The sequence below is a fragment of the Phodopus roborovskii genome, unplaced genomic scaffold (assembly GCF_943737965.1).
Source record: "Phodopus roborovskii unplaced genomic scaffold, PHOROB, whole genome shotgun sequence".
NCBI lineage: Eukaryota > Metazoa > Chordata > Mammalia > Rodentia > Cricetidae > Phodopus > Phodopus roborovskii.
This window is the reverse complement of record NW_026126651.1, coordinates 3,267,507-3,285,470: the sequence shown is the minus strand read 5'-3', so window position 1 is coordinate 3,285,470 and position 17,964 is coordinate 3,267,507. Positions and strand designations below refer to the sequence as shown.

General features: G+C 51.3%; 1 protein-coding gene across 1 annotated transcript in view; it reads left to right on the top strand.

The window, feature by feature from the left end:
• The window catches only part of Sergef (secretion regulating guanine nucleotide exchange factor), a 191,568-nt gene extending 176,706 nt beyond the window's left edge, over positions 1-14,862 (top strand). Inside the window, 2 exon segments of the mRNA XM_051174240.1 lie at positions 14,495-14,757; positions 14,760-14,862. Coding sequence (XP_051030197.1) covers positions 14,495-14,757; positions 14,760-14,801 — 305 coding nt within the window. The 3' untranslated portion in view covers positions 14,802-14,862.
• The last annotated feature ends 3,102 nt before the right edge of the window (positions 14,863-17,964 follow it).

The following is a 17,964-nucleotide window of genomic DNA, read 5'->3' as shown; positions in this document are numbered from 1 at the left end:
CACACCCATACCCACACCCTACCCCCATCCCTGCTTCTAGCACGATCTTGGGCAAATGTCACTTTGTGAACTTAGAGCCTCGTGACTTACAAGAGCCGGAAACAAGACCGCCCGCCCCCACCGCCCCTCGCTTTCTGGGGTGTCACGGACAGCCTCCAGGGCTCTTTGTCGCTCAATTTCCGCTCCTCATAGAACAGGGGCCTGGGAATGGGCTTTCCCCATTTTCCAGGAAAGGACATTAAGGTTCAGAAAGATGAAGTGATTTGTTTAAACTCACATATGGTAAGTGAAAGCCTGCGCTTGAACATGGGGTCCCTGGCCCAGCCTGCTTCGTGCGCTCTTGTGGCTGATAGCGTCTATGAAGCTACAGCATTGGGAGGGTTATGAACGCGTCCAGGAGAGAAGGTGCCCCTGGGAGCCTGGGGCTCGGAGAGGCAGGGCGGGCTGAGAGAGCTTCCTTGCATTGGAGGATGCTGGTCTCTGGCCATCAAATTTAAATGCTTTCCAGTACTGTCGACCTAATTCAGAAGGCGGTTATTGAGGCATTACCCTACTAGGGGACAGAATAATAATAAAAACTAGACCGGTAAGTTTTGTATTTGAAATGTAAACATAAGGCTTTGCATTTACAGGAGAAGGTGCAATTAAGTCATCCCAGACAGACAAGAGCAAATACAGCTGAGGCCCAGTGCCTAAGGCAGGGCTTCAACAATACCAGACAGGAAATGTGTGGTGTCTCCTCTTTCCTAGCACTACAGGCTACTGCACTATGGGTAACAACTGGGGGCCGCCTGGGTACTGTGGGGCCCAGCTAGGTGCCGTCTGCTGCAGCCCTACCGTCCCTTGTTGGGTTCGACACAATGCGCGCGCGTAGCACCAACTACAAAGAAAGAAAATGTGCCCTGCATCCTGATCAGAGAGCGCAGTGAGCAGGGAATGGGCAGCCCAGCTGCGTGGGGGTAGGCAGGCCTGAAGGACTGTGCCTGCCCTGCAGGGGGCGCTGGCTTGCAGGCAAGGTTTTCCATCCACAGTGTTTTGTATGGTGATTTTAAACCCTGTTCCTCAGTGTCCTGTGCAGTATTTTGTCAGCATGTTGCCATGGAGAAATGGGTTGGGGCTAGAAGCTCTGTCCTCTGTGTTTCTGGACCCACCAGCTGCCTTCTGCTCCTGTGGAGATGGATGGGAGCCAGGATGGCACTTGTTCACAGGCCCTGGCTCTTCAGGCACTGGTGCTGTGGCTCACGTCCCCAAGGGCTGCCACTGCGTCTTTCATGCAGTGCCGTCTGTGTGTAGGTATCGTGCTGTGCTTTGCAGATGAAGAGTGGCCCTGGCTGGTGGCATCTGCCTGCCTGTCTTGCTCTCCTCTGCATCTCTCCCCTCAGAGTTACCGGGATGGTTAGTTTCTCTTTCAGCCTTTGTAACTGTTTTTTTTTTTAGAAGGTTATGGCTCAGCTCTACATTCCTGGATCCCATTCTGTTTTTGTAACCCATCATCCAGCATAAAGCAAGGGACTAGGAGGTTCTCAACCAGGAAGCATATTCCAGGGACCTCTCAGGATATCTGTGTGTCTTGTCTTTCTTCCTCTGCTCTGAGCCTGTGATGTGTGGAACGAAATAAACCAGTGCAAAGAGATATAGGACCCTCTGTTATGATAAAGCATGAGGGGACCTTGGCGGATCCCATGGCGGGCGAGGATGACAAACAGGCCAGGCAGACGGAGTGTAAGTGAGAAGTTTTATTAGAAAGAGGAGGGAACGGGAAGGAAAGAGGAAAGAGGTAAAGAGACACAGAGGGAGGACAGAAGAGAAGAGGGAGATGGAAAAGTCCTGTCTGCCCCATGGGGACAGCAGGAAAGGGAGAGCAGAGAGCCTAAGTGGGCAGGCTCTTTCTTTTAAAGGGTCCTCTGCACCTGCATGCTGACCAGGGCAGGCCAGCATAATGCCTGGGTCCTCCCTCTCTCTCTCTCTCCCTCTCTCTCTCTCTCTCTCTCTCTCTCTCTCTCTCCCTCTCTCTTTCTCTTCCCCCTTCTCTATCTCTTTTGGACAGGGCCTCATGTAGCCCAGACTGTCCTTGAACTCACTATATAGTCAAAGATGACTTTGAAATTCTGGTCCCCCTGTTTCTACCTCCAGGGTGCTAGGATTGCAGGTGTGAGCCACCAAACTTGTCTATGCAGTGCTGGGGATCAAACCCAGGGCCTCACGCATGTTAGACAAGCACTGTACCCACAGAGCCACAGAGCTCTACTCCACCCCTGCCTGGCTTCTGCCTTTTCTAAGCTGTATCATTTCAAGTAAGTGGCTTAACCCAATAGTTGCCTCTAAACCTGTATCACCAGGATGTCAGTAATTGAATTTTAATTTAAAAAAAAAAAAAAAAAACTACCAGTGGTCATTTAACCTCACCACATGCTTTCCTAGTAGAACCGTATTGAGAAAAGTAGCTCTGCAAAGACCCCTTTGCTATAATCAGGAGATCCAAAGAGTGGCCACAGCCGTGACCTTGGTCCAATAAGCGTCTCTTTCTACCAGAAGACCTCGATTGGGTGTCCACATTGAAAACGTTCAGGAGTTGGATTTTACCACCTTGAATGGTTCCTCTAGTTCTCAAAGTCTGAGAATTCCATTGCGGGGGGGGGGGGGGGGGGATCTCTCAGCTTGCGACCCTCATCACCAATACACCCCTAGGCTGGAGGCTGACCTCAGCCTGACTCCTGCTGCCAACTCTGCTCTGCCAGGAGGCTGGACCAGAACGCTGATACTGGGTGTAGGAACATCTTTTAGACAGCTCCTTCGGATGCTCCTTCTCTGCCCCTCCCCCAGTGCAGTGGCAGTGACTGGGCTTGGCCTGCATCCCAGAACAGCGAAGAATTGTGGGAAGGAGGTGGTTTTTTTTACCCTTCACCTGTTGACTCCCCGAGCCTTTTGACTGTTGAGGTTTCTATTTTCTCAGCCACCTGCAGTCCACAGCTCTGTGCAAGGCAGTGTGCAGAATATAGAACAATAGCCATTGTCCTCAAACGGTGGCAGTCTGTGGCATGGACGGCTGAAATAAGGCAGAGTTATGCAGGTTCCTGGGAGACTTGTCTGGGAAAGCTGTGGTCTCCATCCAAGAGTGGACCATCTCAATCTTCTCCCAGATGTTGCCTCTTCCATAGAGCTCAAAGGCTTTGACCAGGGAGTGAGCTCTGAGTCCCTTTACTGCCCTGAGCTTATCTGTAGCAACTGTTGCAGACTTTCTAGAGGAAGCGGACTTGAGCTGAGCCTTGGAATGGCATGGGAGAGGTGGGTGAGCATATTTGGACTGCAGGGCAGGACATAATGCTATAATAGACCAGGGGTAGAACAAGATGAGAAGTCCTTATACAGAGAGATGTGGGAGCATGGGAAGCATTGGGCCTCAGGGCAGGCAGCCCTTATATCCCGGGATCCCTATGGACTGAGAGCCCACCCGAAGATACCTGGCAGGGTAGAGGAGACAAGGCAGATTAAAGCTGAGGCTTTTTCCTCACCTGGGAGCCATACTCCAGTACATCTCCTGAAGAAAGACCTCCACTAGCAAGGCACAGGGTCCCTTCTCTGCATCCTCTCCTCCACCCCAAATAGTAGGTTCTAGGTTGGTAGGACCCGGGGTAGCCTACTAGGGAGTAAATCTTCCTAAGGTGTCTGCCCTGGCTCATGGGCTGTTCCCAGCCCTGAGCTTGGAATAATAAGAGGAATGTTTAAACTCTGTTGGGAGTCAGAGTCTAGATTTATCAGCCAGGCCTAAAAGTCTAGGAATCTGATGTCCTGCACCTAGCTGTCTTTGCAATCTTCTATCTTAGCTGTTTTTCTATTGTTGTGACCAAGACAACTTGTAAAAGAAAGCATCTGTTTGGCCTTGCAGTTTCAGAAGGTTGGACTCCATGATGGCAGGAATGGCTAAGTTCACGTCTTGGTCCACAAGCAGGGGGCAGAGAAAAAAGCACCGGAAATGTCACCCTCAAAGCCTGGCACCCGGTGACATACATCCTTCAACAAGGCCACATCTCCTAATCTCCATAAACAGTTCTACCACCTGGGGACCAAGTTTTCAAACATCTGGGCCCATGGAGGCCGTTCTCATCCAGACCACCACGGCATCCAAATTCCCCTCCATAGGTAGCATCATCAATGTCCGGTCCTCTTGGTCCTGTCTCTGTAAGGGCCTCTCCATCCCTCTTCTGTATCCTACTGTCCTTGAGGAAGCTCAGGCTTCATCCATCCTGGACTTCATCTTGGCCTCCAAACTGATGTCCAGGTCAACCTGCAATTACACTCAACCCAAAGTGTCCAAGACATAAGATTGCATAGGTGCTTTATATGTTACCATGGCAACAGCAGTGATGTGCGGATGATTCTGCTATTCTCTTACCTGATGCCTTAGCAGCTTCCCGTTAGCTGTCAGATACAGTCCAACATCTGTAGTCAGGCCTTTGAAGATGAGGTCTCCCAAGGCATTTGCAATGACTTGCCCCCTACCTGTCAGCCAAATTTCTACTACTTTATATTCTTCACTTCCCCCATCAAATGTAGCTACCATTGTTAGCTTGGCAAGCTCCAGAGTCCTAGCCCAGCCAGCTCTCTACCTACAGTGTTCTCTAGGTTTGGAATGCCCTAGTTCCTGCCACAACAGTTTCTCTTCACCCATTGGCCATGTCTGTTGGTCTCCTACAGACATGTAGGGGATGAGGACTGTTGTCACAGATGGCTCAGATAAGGTGTAACGGGTCTCTCATTGCTTGAAAGGCCCGCCTCCTCGCTGAAGCTAGAGTCTGAGTCAGGGAAGTTATAAAGGGCTGTATGGCCACACCCCACAGTCTAGTCCTTGAGGGGATTTGAAAGTTTTCCCAGTGTCTATGGGAAATCCCTCAGCCAGCTGCCCATGGATATGGCCTCAGTATGTTATGCACAGACAGGCTGGTCCTCTGACGCACTGGCCAGAGAAGGCAGGAGACCTGTTACTAGATCTGGGTCAGGGAAATCACTCAGGTATGACCCAGGAATGGCGTAGTGTCAGGGTCTTCAAGTGACTGTCACTGAGCAGTCCATTTTCAAGAGCATCCAGCCATGACTGTGGGGGAGTGATTCAGGCCCTTAGGTGGCAGAAGGCCACGGAAGTATAAACAGTGGACCCTGGGTCCTGACCGCCTCGTCTGAGCTACTTCAGGGCGCCCTGGTCCTATAGCTGCTCCAAGCAGGGGTCAGCCTGGAGGGTCTCGTGGGCTCCATTCTGCACCAGGATGATTTGGGAGTGTGATCTCAATCTAGGAACGCCTTCTTCTGGTCTTCCATTGTTAGTTAGGTGAGCGGAGCTGGAGGAGACGGTGGCTGACAGGATGTGGGGCCTTCCTCTCCGCCTCACAGCCTGTCTCCCCAGGTCTTTGCTCCTACTTCAAAGTCATGCCATGAGCACGCTACCCTCTGGGCCACCGTTTGGAAAAGCCGGTCTCAGCCTGATACTGCCTGTAAATGGCGTAGAATTAGGCTAATCAGTGGCTCTTAATTTCCCAACAAATGCGGGTGCTGTGCTAATTGCCAGGGTCCACACCAGCAGCTCCCCGGTTGGCGACATCAAATGAGAGAAGTGGTAATTTGGGGGCTGGAGTGGGGGAGGACCTGCTTTGTTGGCTGAGCCAGTTAAAAACTGTATTAGACCGCATGAACCAAAGCACAGCCAGCCAGGGCCTGGCCCTGTTGATCAGCCAGGGCATTGGGTGAGTAGCCCTCAGAGGATGTGCAGGAGCTGAACCGATGTCCAGCATCTCCTCATCCGTGAGTAGGTTTGTTTTGTTCTTATTCATGGAGGAAGATTTCACCAGCAGCATGGCATGGTACTGCCAGAGCAGCTCATCAGGGATAAAGTTTCCCCAACCTTGGTCTGTTACTATGGCAACATGGCATTTCCAGACTCTCCAGGCAACCTGATGGCATCTGCCTCTGTGAGCGATTCACATGGAAAAGGGTCACTGCCCGTTCTCCACTCCAGAGAAACCCGAGTTATGAAGACAGGGCACCATCCCCCGAGGACCGGGGTCTCAAAGGAGTGTGGTGTGGCAGCGTAAGTGGTTCCTCCCGTCCGCCTGTCTGCAGAAGAGACCTCCCAGAGGAAAAGCGCAGGGAGATGGACCAAAAAGAACACAGCACAAAGGTTGTGGCTGGGAGGGTCGTGGAGTGTGTGTGTGTGTGTGTGTGTGTGTGTGTGTGTGTGTGTGTGTGTGTGTGAGGCTGGTAGTTTGGTGGCAGAGTGGACACTGGTGGAGAAGGCAGGGTCAGTTCTGCCCCGCCCCCTGGACCCTCCCACTTAACCTCTGCCTGTCAAATCCATGTTTCAGCTACACCCAGAGTCTGTGAGGGATGCCTCCCTTCCTGAGCTGCTGACACGCCCTGCTGTCCTTAGAGCGGGTGCTCCTCCCCTTCTGTCTTGGCTCACTGCTGTGTGCCATCACACTCCTGTGCTCACCGTGCTCAGTGGGCCTCTACTCTTCCTCTGTGAGCACACAGAGACGCAGAGGAAAAGGCGTGAATCCGGAAGTCATGAGGCACGGGTTAAGAACTCAGGATCCAGGCAGGCTATCCTTGATTATTTCCTGGTTTTACCACTGGTTTTGAGGTGAGCCTAAGCCTCGACTAAACTTCATTTCACCCCACCTTCTCCTTCAGGCGAGAAATGGGGGTCCTGAACATCCTCACCCTAGGCTCTTTGGGTAGATAAATGGCGGAACAGAAGGGGGTCAGAACAGAAGCCTAGCTCTTAGTATTATTAACTGTTAGTCATTGCCCTTAAAAATGGAGACTCTCCATCTTCACACATCCTCCTTGCTTGCACATACAAGACACTGTGTGTGGAGCTGACATCAGGTGGATGTCGTTGCCTGGCTGGATGCACTCCTGATGAGGAGCCATTCACGTTGGGGGCTGTCCTGTCTGGCGTCTGCAGCTGCATGGTCTCCGCAGGGCTGGAGCCACACCAGGTTGAGTCTGTCCTGTGGCTCAGCCTGCACTGTAAAGTGTGTGCCCATCTGGGACCCATAGTCAGATGCTGCACAGTCTAGGACTTCAACCATGGACTTCCCCAGAAGAACATAACTTCTTCCTTTGGGAAAAAATCGTATTCACAGTCCCTAAAATCTAACTTTATAATCAACAAAAGACTTCTATTTGCTCTCCTGGAGCACCGGGCACCGGAATTGTCAGCATTGAGAATGGCCCATTCAGTGGATAGAGTCTACATCTCCATCACAGGGCACTTCCCATCTGATCCCACACGGTAGGGAGTCTGGAGGGGACCTTGATCTCATCTTTGATCACAGCTCTGTGGGTCTTCCCCATGAATGAATCTTTGGTGTGTGTAGTTCATCTTTGCATATGACCTCAGTGAGATAAAGAACAATGAGCTTTAGCCTCAGAGCACCTCATGTTTGATGGTGATGCCATCCGTCACTTCCAGGCAGGCAGCCATTCTCCTAGAGGTGCTCCCATGCCAGCAACCTGCTTCAGCTTTGCAGTGAGGCTGATGGGGCCTGGGAGGGCCTGACACTCTGAGTGATAGGCCCTCCCTGTCAACAAGGCTGCAGGTGCAATTGGGTGGAGGATACGTGGCCTGGTATGTCAAGAGCACACTGTTTTCAGGAGGCATAGCCTGTCAGCTGGAGAAGTACTTGGGGGCTGCTGAAGCTGACTCTTTCAGTCTTCAGATGCTGAAATAGAGAGCCTGGGCCCTGCCTTACCCACGCTCACATACCAAGTGAGTGTAACACAAGCCTTACATCTCAGACGAACCTTTGTGTCTCCCAGCGTCACACTTCGGCATTCTCCCTGACTCTCTGGTGTTTCATTGACTTAAATCGTTAGGTAAGGAAAGAGGAGGAAGCTTAGAAGATGCCTCAGTGGGTCAAGACACTTGCCCTCAAGCCTGAGTGCCTGAGTTCAGTCCCGGAACCCACAAAGAGTGGAGGAAATAAGCAGCTTCCAAAAGCTGTTCTGTGACTTCCACAAGCACGCCATGCACATGCATGCAAGCATGAACACACACACACACACACACACACACACACACACACACACTTAATTTTTTGAAAGGTTTTTTTCAGAGATGTATGCCTCAGACAGTATTTAAACAGACTTTTAAAGAAATGAGTTGTTATAAAAGCAGCATATGACATTGAAGAAAATAGGAAAGAATTTTACTTAGAAGTCAGTAAGTTAAGTTAGTCCTTAGAAATTGCCTAGCAAAGAGGGTGTGTCCTGTAGATGGAGGAGTGGCCCGGTGGTTCCTGCAGGTTTGACTCTGGGCAGTAGGACCATCCAGAGAGTCACTTGGGGACTGAACTTAGTGTCATGGACTTCAGATCTATGTGTCACTATGACTAACCCTAGTGAGAATAAAATCCACTCCAGCTGGCAGCCTCCACCAAGTAACTACTTCTCCATGAGTGTTCTCATTTGACTGTTGGCTCATTAGGGAAAGTCTGTAAAGTAGTGAAACTGTTCTCATTTGGAAAATGAGACATTTGAGCCTGAGAGAGATTAAGTAGCTTGCCCCGGGATCATAGAGCTAGGAAACAATGGAGCCCCTGACTTCAGAGAGTCGGCATCAGAAAGCAGGGTACTCAGGAGACATCAGTGTGTGAACAGAGTGGATGCTGGCTCCCCCTCTGGAGAAGAAGCTAGGAGCCATCTGGCCCTGTGGTTCTAGTCCGTGGAGCTAGGGCAGTGAAGGCTGAGTACATAGGGCTGGCGCCCCTCACCACTGCGCCATGCAGGGCAGCATCCCAGAACCAATTTAGTGCCCTGAGATGCTGAACACAGTTTAGCTAGTGTTTCTCCTACTGCGGTGGCTATCAAAATCTGGAATGCACCAGAACGGCCCCCTGGAGAGCTGTTCTGGGGTGAGCACCTAGCCTCTTGTGAACAAGTGAGGAGGTTATCAGGACATTGTCAGGGATATAATGGCCTGTTCCTTGGAGCTGGAGAAGCAGGAGTCACCCCAGGTCATGTAGTCCTGTAGAAGACGGCCCCCCCCCACCCCCTCCGAGTCTAATCTGCATGTCTCATCTGTACCACAAAGGCAACTGGGCCAGCAGACAAATGGAACAGCAGAGACTAACAAGTGGTTTCCATAGCGATGCTTACTGGCTTGTGCCTGTCAGCACGCCTCAGACAAACCCTCATCTGAACCCTGGCTAGAGCGGTGTGAAATGTTACCTGCTCCGTTCAGGGGAAGGAAAGGTTCCAGAAGGGTGGCATGCTTTTGTACTGTGACTGTATACTGGGGAGAGGGGGGCCCCCAAAGTTCTTTAGCTGGCAGCAAGTTAGACCAGACCAAAGAGGGCTAGGAATTGGATCCTGGGCATGAAACAGGGCCATCGCAGCAGCCGATGGAGGGTGCCAGCTGACAGGGACCATGTGATGAGCTCTGCTGGGTACTGTATGTGTCTGCTGAGAAACAACAAGACCAGTGAGGGATGGCTGTCCTTGCTTACAGGTGATGAAGTCAAGACCTAGGTGTACATGCCAGATGACTTCAATATCAAATCCAAGCTTGGCTTGCCCCATAGCCACTGAGTAGCAACAGTTGATTCCAAAATCTCTCTTCCCACCTCCTAAGTACTCAGGCTAAGTACTGGCCAGTGGCTCCTCCTCATCGCAGAAGGGAGAGGGTTGTGCCAGTCTACTGGCAAGTCTTTCTGGGAGCTGTGGCGAAGCATTCCTGAGCAGGTCTGCCAGACAGAGGCCTAGAGCTAGGCATGGAGCTGATCTAGTCCTTTAATATCTCCATTCTCCCATTAGTATGCCAGTCTGTCCAGATATGCATTCACACACACACACACACACACACACACACACACACTCACTCAGCAGTTTCTTTGGTGAGGATCGCTGTCGTTTTCCTGCCCCAATCTTCAATCTGGCTTCTTCTCAGAAGACTGAGCCAGTCTAGGGGCATTTAGGAACTATTTGCACCAGAAGCAAATATTTACCGAGCACCTTTTTTAATGTATAACTTCTTTAGTTCTATGATACAGCTATTGAAAAAAAATCCACTTCTTGCTCCCTTGGGAGCTTTGCATTCTAGCAGAGACAGAAAGATTCTGGTGGGCTGTTACATGGTAGGAAAAGAAGAGCCTCAAGCTCCCCAGGAATTAGATGATATCCCCCGAGAAAGCCTGGCCACAGGGTCCAGGCACCTCCTGCCCAAATGGCACACCTTCTGGGATTGCCATTTCTTTCGTGACAGCATCCCAGGAGAGGATGACTTGGCTGTGTCCATGTCAGCAGCCGGGTCATTCTTGGGGAGGAAGAACACTGTTTCTCTTGGACCTGGATTTACAGCTACACATGGTGGCAAATTTCCTTTCAAACATACAGTTTTTAATGACAGTAAGAATAGTCGCAAAGAAAATGCATATGTAGTAATCTGTATAGTATTATAAATACAAGGTAATTGACTTTGTCAATGGAAAAGCGAAGCCAGAGACTGATTTAGCATGGTTCAGGACCCCCGTGAACTGCGTGCTAGCACCCGAGGGCCCATCTACATCATACCTCCTACTGTTTCTCTCTTGGTTCTCGGGTTATATGCCCACCACAAGGCTCACTGCAGAGTGTGCTCATTCATGTTTATCTGGCAAGGACATCTGACATTTGTTTGTTTCTGAGACAGGTTCTCTCTGTGTAGCCCTGGCTGTCTTGGAACTCACTCTACCAAGCTGGTCTCAAACTCACATAGATCCACCTGCTTCTGCCTCCCAAGTGCTGGGATTAGGATTAAAGATAAGCACCTCTGTGGCCCCTGGTACCTCAATCTTTGACTGCCCCAAACAGAGCTCATCATCTCCTTTCTCCCAGGCTTCCTTAGCTTCACAGACACTGGTACTGTAAGGAAGTATGTGACTCCATACTTTGGGCAGTGGAGGGAGGAATCGCCCTATATTGTGTCTGCATCTGGGTCTTGAACTTTATCAAACTCAGCACCAAGTGAGACATGTACTGGGAGATGCATAGAGGGACTCAGAACGTCTGGCATGTGAGGACCTAGGTATGCTGGGAAAGCCAGGAGAGCCTAGCATGATCCGTATTAAACAGTATCCTGTGTACCAGGTGGGCAGCAGTTGGCAGACGACAACTGGGTCTGACCTGTGACCTACTTTTATATGATGACAACCATCTTTAAAAATAAAAATGTAGATGTATTTATTTTATTTGTATGGGTTTGCATACATGTATGTATGTGTATCGTGTGCATGTCTGGCGCTCACAGAGGTCAGAAGGCAGTGTCAGATCAGATTCCCTGGAGCTGGGGTAACACGTGGCTGTGAACCACCATGTGGGTGCTGGGAACCGAACCCAAACGAGTGCCCTTAACAACTGTGGAGCCATCTCTCCAGCCCCGCAATCCGTCCTCAAATGACCTCAAAGGGCTGTCGAAAAGGGAGTGGGCGGGACTGCAGAGATGGCTCGGAGGACCCAGTACCTGCTGCACAAACAGGAGGACCTTAGTGCAGATCTCCACCACCCTGGGGAGAGGATGTGCGACACACTAGTGAGGCCCACAAACCTCAAGTACTCGCGTGAGAATGAGCTCGCTGAAGCCCAGTGTATAATGTGGGGTTTAGCAGTGTTGGGAGCCCACTCCGTGTTCTCCTGGGCGATGAACACCATCCATGAAGTGTGGCCACCTCACTGGGCTGTTACAGCCTGAGCAGATAAAGCACACAACCCGATACACATACTGTCCTCAGAGTGTCGGAGAAGAGACGTCTGGGCTTGTGCCAGCTCTGCACCAAGCAGGCATGAAAACCTTGGCTCCAGCCCCAAGTGCGGCCTCCTCAGAGCGAGTTCCCTTTGGCAGAAAGGCATGGCAGGTGCCCATTGCGCTGTGTCCTCTGTGGAGGTCAGCTCTGTCTTCTTCCCACCCAACCCCTGCTCCCCACCCCCACCCCCACCCCCCGCTGATTGTCGGCTGTCCTTCTCACCAGGGTCAGGCACTGGGCCCATGCAAGGTGCCAAGCTGGGCCCTAAGGTTCTGGGCTCTTCCACCCTGCTCCCTCCCTCCTTTCCTCCCTCCCTCCCTCCCGCATCCATCCATCTCCCTCCTGCTCAGCCTTGTGAAGTTCTGCCCAACCAAAGGGAGGCTAGGAAGGTACTCTCTGTATGTGTTTCCTCATCTTGCCAGCCAATCAGAAGACATATTTCCCCAGACCTGAGCCCCTGACCAGCGCTGCCTCCCTCCCAAGGAAGTGGAGCCCTAATGGCCATCCCCTTAGACCCAGCTGGCCTCCCTCTCTTAAAACAGTGCTCTTTTTGGTGTGCAATCACATAATTGGAAAGATTTAGACATTGGATTGTGGGGAAATCCGGAGCATTTTCCGATAAAAAGAGGCTGTCAATTTGTGCGTGCTGCTGAAAAGAACTGAGCTTTACAAAAGGCCCTGAGCCTGCTCGATGTGATCACACCTGCACTCCCAGCGCTCGGGAGGTGGAGCCGGGAGGATGGAGGGTCAGGGTTAGCCTCGACTGTGCAGTAAGTTAGGCCGGACTGAATTTCATGAGACCCTCCTCTTCCCCCAATAAACCCCCAAATATATGTCTGCTGAAAGATCTAAAACAAGAAAAAAAGCCTATCTTTTGGATTTGAACACTTGAAAGTTTTTATATTAACTGGGAGGAGAGGGGGATTGTAGGAAACAGCACAGAATCGAGGGGAGAAGAGGGGTTTCTGTAACAGTGAGCTGCCGTTTTGAATTCAGATAGAAAAAGATGCTAATAAACACTAGTGACGTGGGAGGGGAAAAGCTAGCCACCGATCTCCATCCTGGCGGCTTCTCTAAAGGGAGCCCTGGCCGCCCTCAAACAGCCCTCGGGAGTCTCCAAGATGGTGGTGCCCACTGGCTGGGAATCCCCGTCCTACAAATCTAATTTGAAAGGTAATTAGAGGGAGGGACAAAGATTCACGTTGAGGTGTTCACGCAATGCTGTAGGAAAATGGAAAATTAGAAACAACCTGAGTGTCTGTCTGCTAAGGGCCAGTGGGCTAAAGCAAATTGTTTAATCTTCACAATGTGCAATTAGGCAGCCACTACAAGTAACCTGCTTAGCAAAAGACTCCATGAACAAAAGGAGGTGACACACCCCAGACTTCTGGGAGGAGCCACTTGCAGTGCATAGAACGGGGGGGGGGGGAAATGCACTAAGACGTCAGTAAGAAAGAGGCAAAGAACAAGCAGGCTGAGAACGTAAGCATGTGACTTGGCTCCGACTTGTAAGGCAGAGCCCTCTGTGTTAGTAGGAGTGCAAGCTAAGTGGATGTACTCACCGGAGCGGCGGTAGTCTACAGGGCAAGATGCGGAGGAACAGAAACGTGTCCATAAGCGAGGGGAATGCCCCTGCCGCCACTTTGATGAACTCCGGCCTATATTTAGCAACATGAACCCCCCACCATGACTTGTATGTGCTTCTGAGAATCACCCTGCATGGACATCATTGTCTATTAGGAAACGTGTTCAAAGATGTTCACAGCTGCACGGTTATAACAGCAGCCACATTGGTGATGTGTAATATCATAGTATACCACACCTTGGTGTACATAGCCCAGCGGCAACAGTCATGACCAATAAAAACTGGCTGTCCCGGGGTCATGGCTGAGTGGAATATGACCTTACATCACGAGAGGCTCTTAATGAGCTAGGTGGTTGACTCACTGGCTGAGATAAATGTCTAAAGCAGCGTCAAGTGTAAAGAATAGGTTATATAAAAGGCGTGCATCGGTGATGTGCTTTTGTAAACCCTTCAAACAAACACATGAGCACACACTGTTTAAGGACATAGATGTACATATAAATATATGTGCATGAAGGTGTGGACACTGGCTTCAAAACGGTGGTTACTGTTGCAGGGTGGAGGACGCAGAGGGGGTCAGGCTTAAAAGGTTTGGGGTTGTTTGCTTTTTAAGGGAAGAATTGAAGTATGCATGGGAGCTCATGTTCTGAACTTAGGTTAGGGTGTTGTTGCACATTGTTTTCCATGCTCTTCTGCATACTAAAATATTTCAAATTTTCAAGTGGTTTTCTTAAGCAGGGAGGTTGAAACAACGTCTTTCTGTGTAGCCTAAGCTGATCTGGAACTCAGCGCCTCCGGCCTCAGCTTCTCGGGAGCTGGGGTTATAGAAGGATAACGTGAGGATATATAGGAAGCAGGCATAGCCCAAAATGAGAAGCTGGTAGCCTGAGCCAGAGTGGTAGCAGCAGAGACGGAGGGAGGTATGAGAGGCTGGAGTCGGTAATCGATCACGTGTGGCCTCCACGGTGGAAAGCCAGGATTGGAGCATAAACAGCTGTGGAGAGGAAGGATGGGAAGGGTACCCCGACTTGAGGTGGAGAGGGGCCGGCGAGGTGGCCCTTGAACATACCCTGTCAATGGTTTCTTCCTGTGTGGAGGGAATGTTGTAGTGACATTTGTGCCCTCTCTCCCACAGGTGACAAGTGTTGTTCCTGGGGCTGGAATGAACATGGCATGTGTGGAGATGGCACTGAGTCCAATGTCTGGACTCCATCCCCAGTACGGGCTCTTCAGCCACCATCAAGAATCCTCCTCGTGGGCTGTGGGGCTGGCCACTCCTTGGCCTTATGTCATCTGCCAGCACGCTCTGTGCCACGCCAGGGTCTCAAGATCACCCACACACTCCAAGATGCCACAGAGAACCCTGAGTCTCAGGATGCCATGAACAAAGAGAGGAACCGGAAGGAGAGACTATCAGTAACTTCAACCCAAAGCAGTTCTGACAGGACGAGGAGTGAGGGACCGTGAGAGAGGACCCTTAATAAAGTGCCTTATCCCAACAAATGGTTCCCTGGAGAATCTTTCTGTCAATCAGCTCAGGGCCTCAGTAAGCCCCGATGTCTGGGCAGAGCCACAGACAGAACAATGAGGAGCTGCTTGCCCACTGCTCAGAGAGGGCTGAGCTATGGAGAGGACATCTGTTCTACTCAGCAAGTGAGGGGATCCTCACCAAAGATATACAAAGTTAAAACATCAGCAAGGAAGGCTTCAGCCCTGCGTGATGTCAGCCCAGCCCCATGGCTGTGTTTTGGCCCAGCTGCCTTAGGACAGAAGACAGAACATTCTAGGATATGAGCAGCATACATTTCCCTTCTAACTTGGGGGTTTATTTTCTGTCCAGAGTCCATGGTCTGTCTGAGGGAACTCTGCCTGGAGGCTCAGAAAGGAAGGCACTGTCTTCATGACCAAGGGCCCAGGCAAAGGCATAGGGTCGCGTGGGGAGAATGGAATGGAGAGTAAGTGGAGAGAGCCCAAGGCGTCTGGGAAGACCCAGCAGAGAAAACCCCAGTGCAGACGAGGGAAACTGTCTCAGAAGATGTCTAAGTCTTCCTCCAGCCAGGCAGGATCCCGGGGCTGCTGAGGCTGGTGAGCTGTATCGCCTCTGAGCTGGGATACTCTGCTCTCCTGGCTTCCAGAGGTTATAGAAGCCCAGGACATTAAAGCTGAGGGATCTTCCATCAATACACAGCCCACAGGCCTCCGAACTACTTTCTTCAGAGCCTGGCATGGTGGCATGTGCCTTTAATACCAGCACCTGGATGACAGAGCTAGGCCGATCTCTGGGAGTCTATGGCCAGCCTGGGCTACATATCGAGTTCCAAGCCAGCCAGGGCTAAAGAGTGAGACCCTGTCTCAAAAAACAATGCTGACAAACAAAACCAGCACCCTGTACTCTTCAGAGCCTGAGGCATCTCCCTGTAGACTGGGAAATGGGCCAGGTAGAAAGGGTAGTTTGCCCACCTTTGGGTTCTTTGGGTAGAGTTGGTTTTGTCTTTATATATTGTGATCTGATTAAGATTATATGTGATAAGTGCACCCTTAAGAAAGTATAGAAGCTGCTGATTTTGTTCAACCTCTCTAATTGCTCATCAGCAGAAAATGGTGCCTGAAAGGAGGGAAGGGCCATCTCAAGGTCTCATACCTCACTGCTGGCCCAGGGTGAACCCAGCCAGAGCCCTGTACTCAACAAGGGTGGGATAGGAAACTAAATGACTAGAAGTAGGTTCTTCTCAGAAGTTATGGGTGAAGTCAGTTGCAAACTCCACAGGCCTGAGCCTAGACACCGCTTGGAGCCATAGTCTGACCTGCAACCCCAGTGCATGAAGTCTTGCTCCTAAAATTGGACCCAAGAACTGTGCTCTGCCCTACACAACCCCACCTCCCAGGGCCAGAGTTACAGCGTTTGTCCTCTGGTATGCTCTTGGTAGCGTGACCAAGCCCATGTCCTCTGATTTGCTCTTGCTAGCATGACCAAGCCCACAGAGATGGAGCAATTGCCCAGTGGTAAGCCATAACGGAGCAGGCTCAAGGTTACTGTCCTGTAGGCTGAATAGTTGTCCAAAACCAGACCAGAACGCATTATCACTGACCCATACTGCCCAGTTTCCAAGCACAGGGAAGGCCAAAGGCAGAGCTCCTGCCGCATTCAGCATGACCTGGAAAATCTCCATGCCCTGAGGTCTCTTGCTGGAGCCCAGCGCCCTGTTTGCATGAGCTAGAAGCATCTTCTCAACTGAATAGGATCAGGGCATCAGCCCTATCTAAGGCCTTTGATCTAGAACTTCAGTGCTTACAAGTGGGTCAGATCCTTCTGGAAGCAGACACATGCAGGGAGGAATGGTCGGTCCCATCACCCACTGCCTCACCTCATCCACTCCATTCTGCCCTTCCTCTTGGCGGAGTGGGCAGAAGGCCCTCACTTCACTGACTGACCCGATGAGGGAGTGCCCTTGTCAGAGATGAGGAAGGAAGTGTTGATAAGTCCAGATCCTTTATCCCCTGAAACCTTTGGTGGCAATTGTCTTTCTGAGAGTTTGTCCGAGTCCCCTTTCCTGGCAGCCTGTGAGGGAGCCAGCTCTTAGTTCTAGAACTTAGCAAACTGTAAATGAATGATCTCAGTGTCGCGGGGTCACCATGGAGTGGGGAGGTTAACTGAGCCAGCTCTGAGACCGCACCCTTGGATCTGTTTACAGTTTCTAGAGAGTCAGTCTCAGGTCAGCTTGACTCCACCTGCCCCGTTAGGCTCATTAGAATCACAGGGGCTTACCTGAGGAAAAAAAAAAACTCACTTCAAAAACAAGAACTACAGTTTCTTGATTGACTAAGTGAATTTGCCCCGTCCCCATCCCACCCTCGCATCCCCGCCCCTCATGAGAAGAAAGAATCCCACCACTGTGTGGCTTGCAAGGGTCTGGCCAGGCCCTGGAGTGAGTGCTGATGACCCCTGACCCCGTGCAGCCAACGCTGCTGTCCCTACTTCCCACACCCCCCCCCCCCCCCCCGTTTCCCTCTGGTCACAGATCCCCGCCTTCCCTTGAGACACCTGCCACCATTGGCCACGATGGGCCCTCACATGCCTGTGAGGTCCACTAAAGTGTCCTTGGATGCTGTGCTGGCTAGTCTTAGGTCAGCGTGACACAGGCTACAGTCCCCTGAGGGGGGGGGGGAGCCCCAACTGAGAAAATGCCTGTGGGATGTTTTCTTAACTGGCAGTTGATGGGGGAGGGCCCAGGCCATTGTGAGTGGGGCTGGCGGCCCTGGCTGAGCAAGCTGGGAAAAGCAGGCCAGTGGGCAGCTCCCCTCTGTGGCCTCTGCCTCAGCTGCTGCCTCCAGGTTCCTGCCCTGTGTGAGTTCCTGACCTGCTTCCTCCAGTGATGGTCTGTGATGTAGAGGTGTGAGCTGAATTAAAACCCATTTCTTCCCCGACTTGCTTTTGGTCATGGTGTTTCATCGCAGTAGTAGAAACCCTAAATAAGACGGGTGGCGGTGCTTAGGGACAGTGAATCCGGGCCTGTAACTCAGAATCCATCCTTTTCCACTCTGGCTGAGGTTAGCCATGGGCGTTAGAGGGGGGAGAGCTGTGGGGGGGAGGTGTGAGAGGGCCAA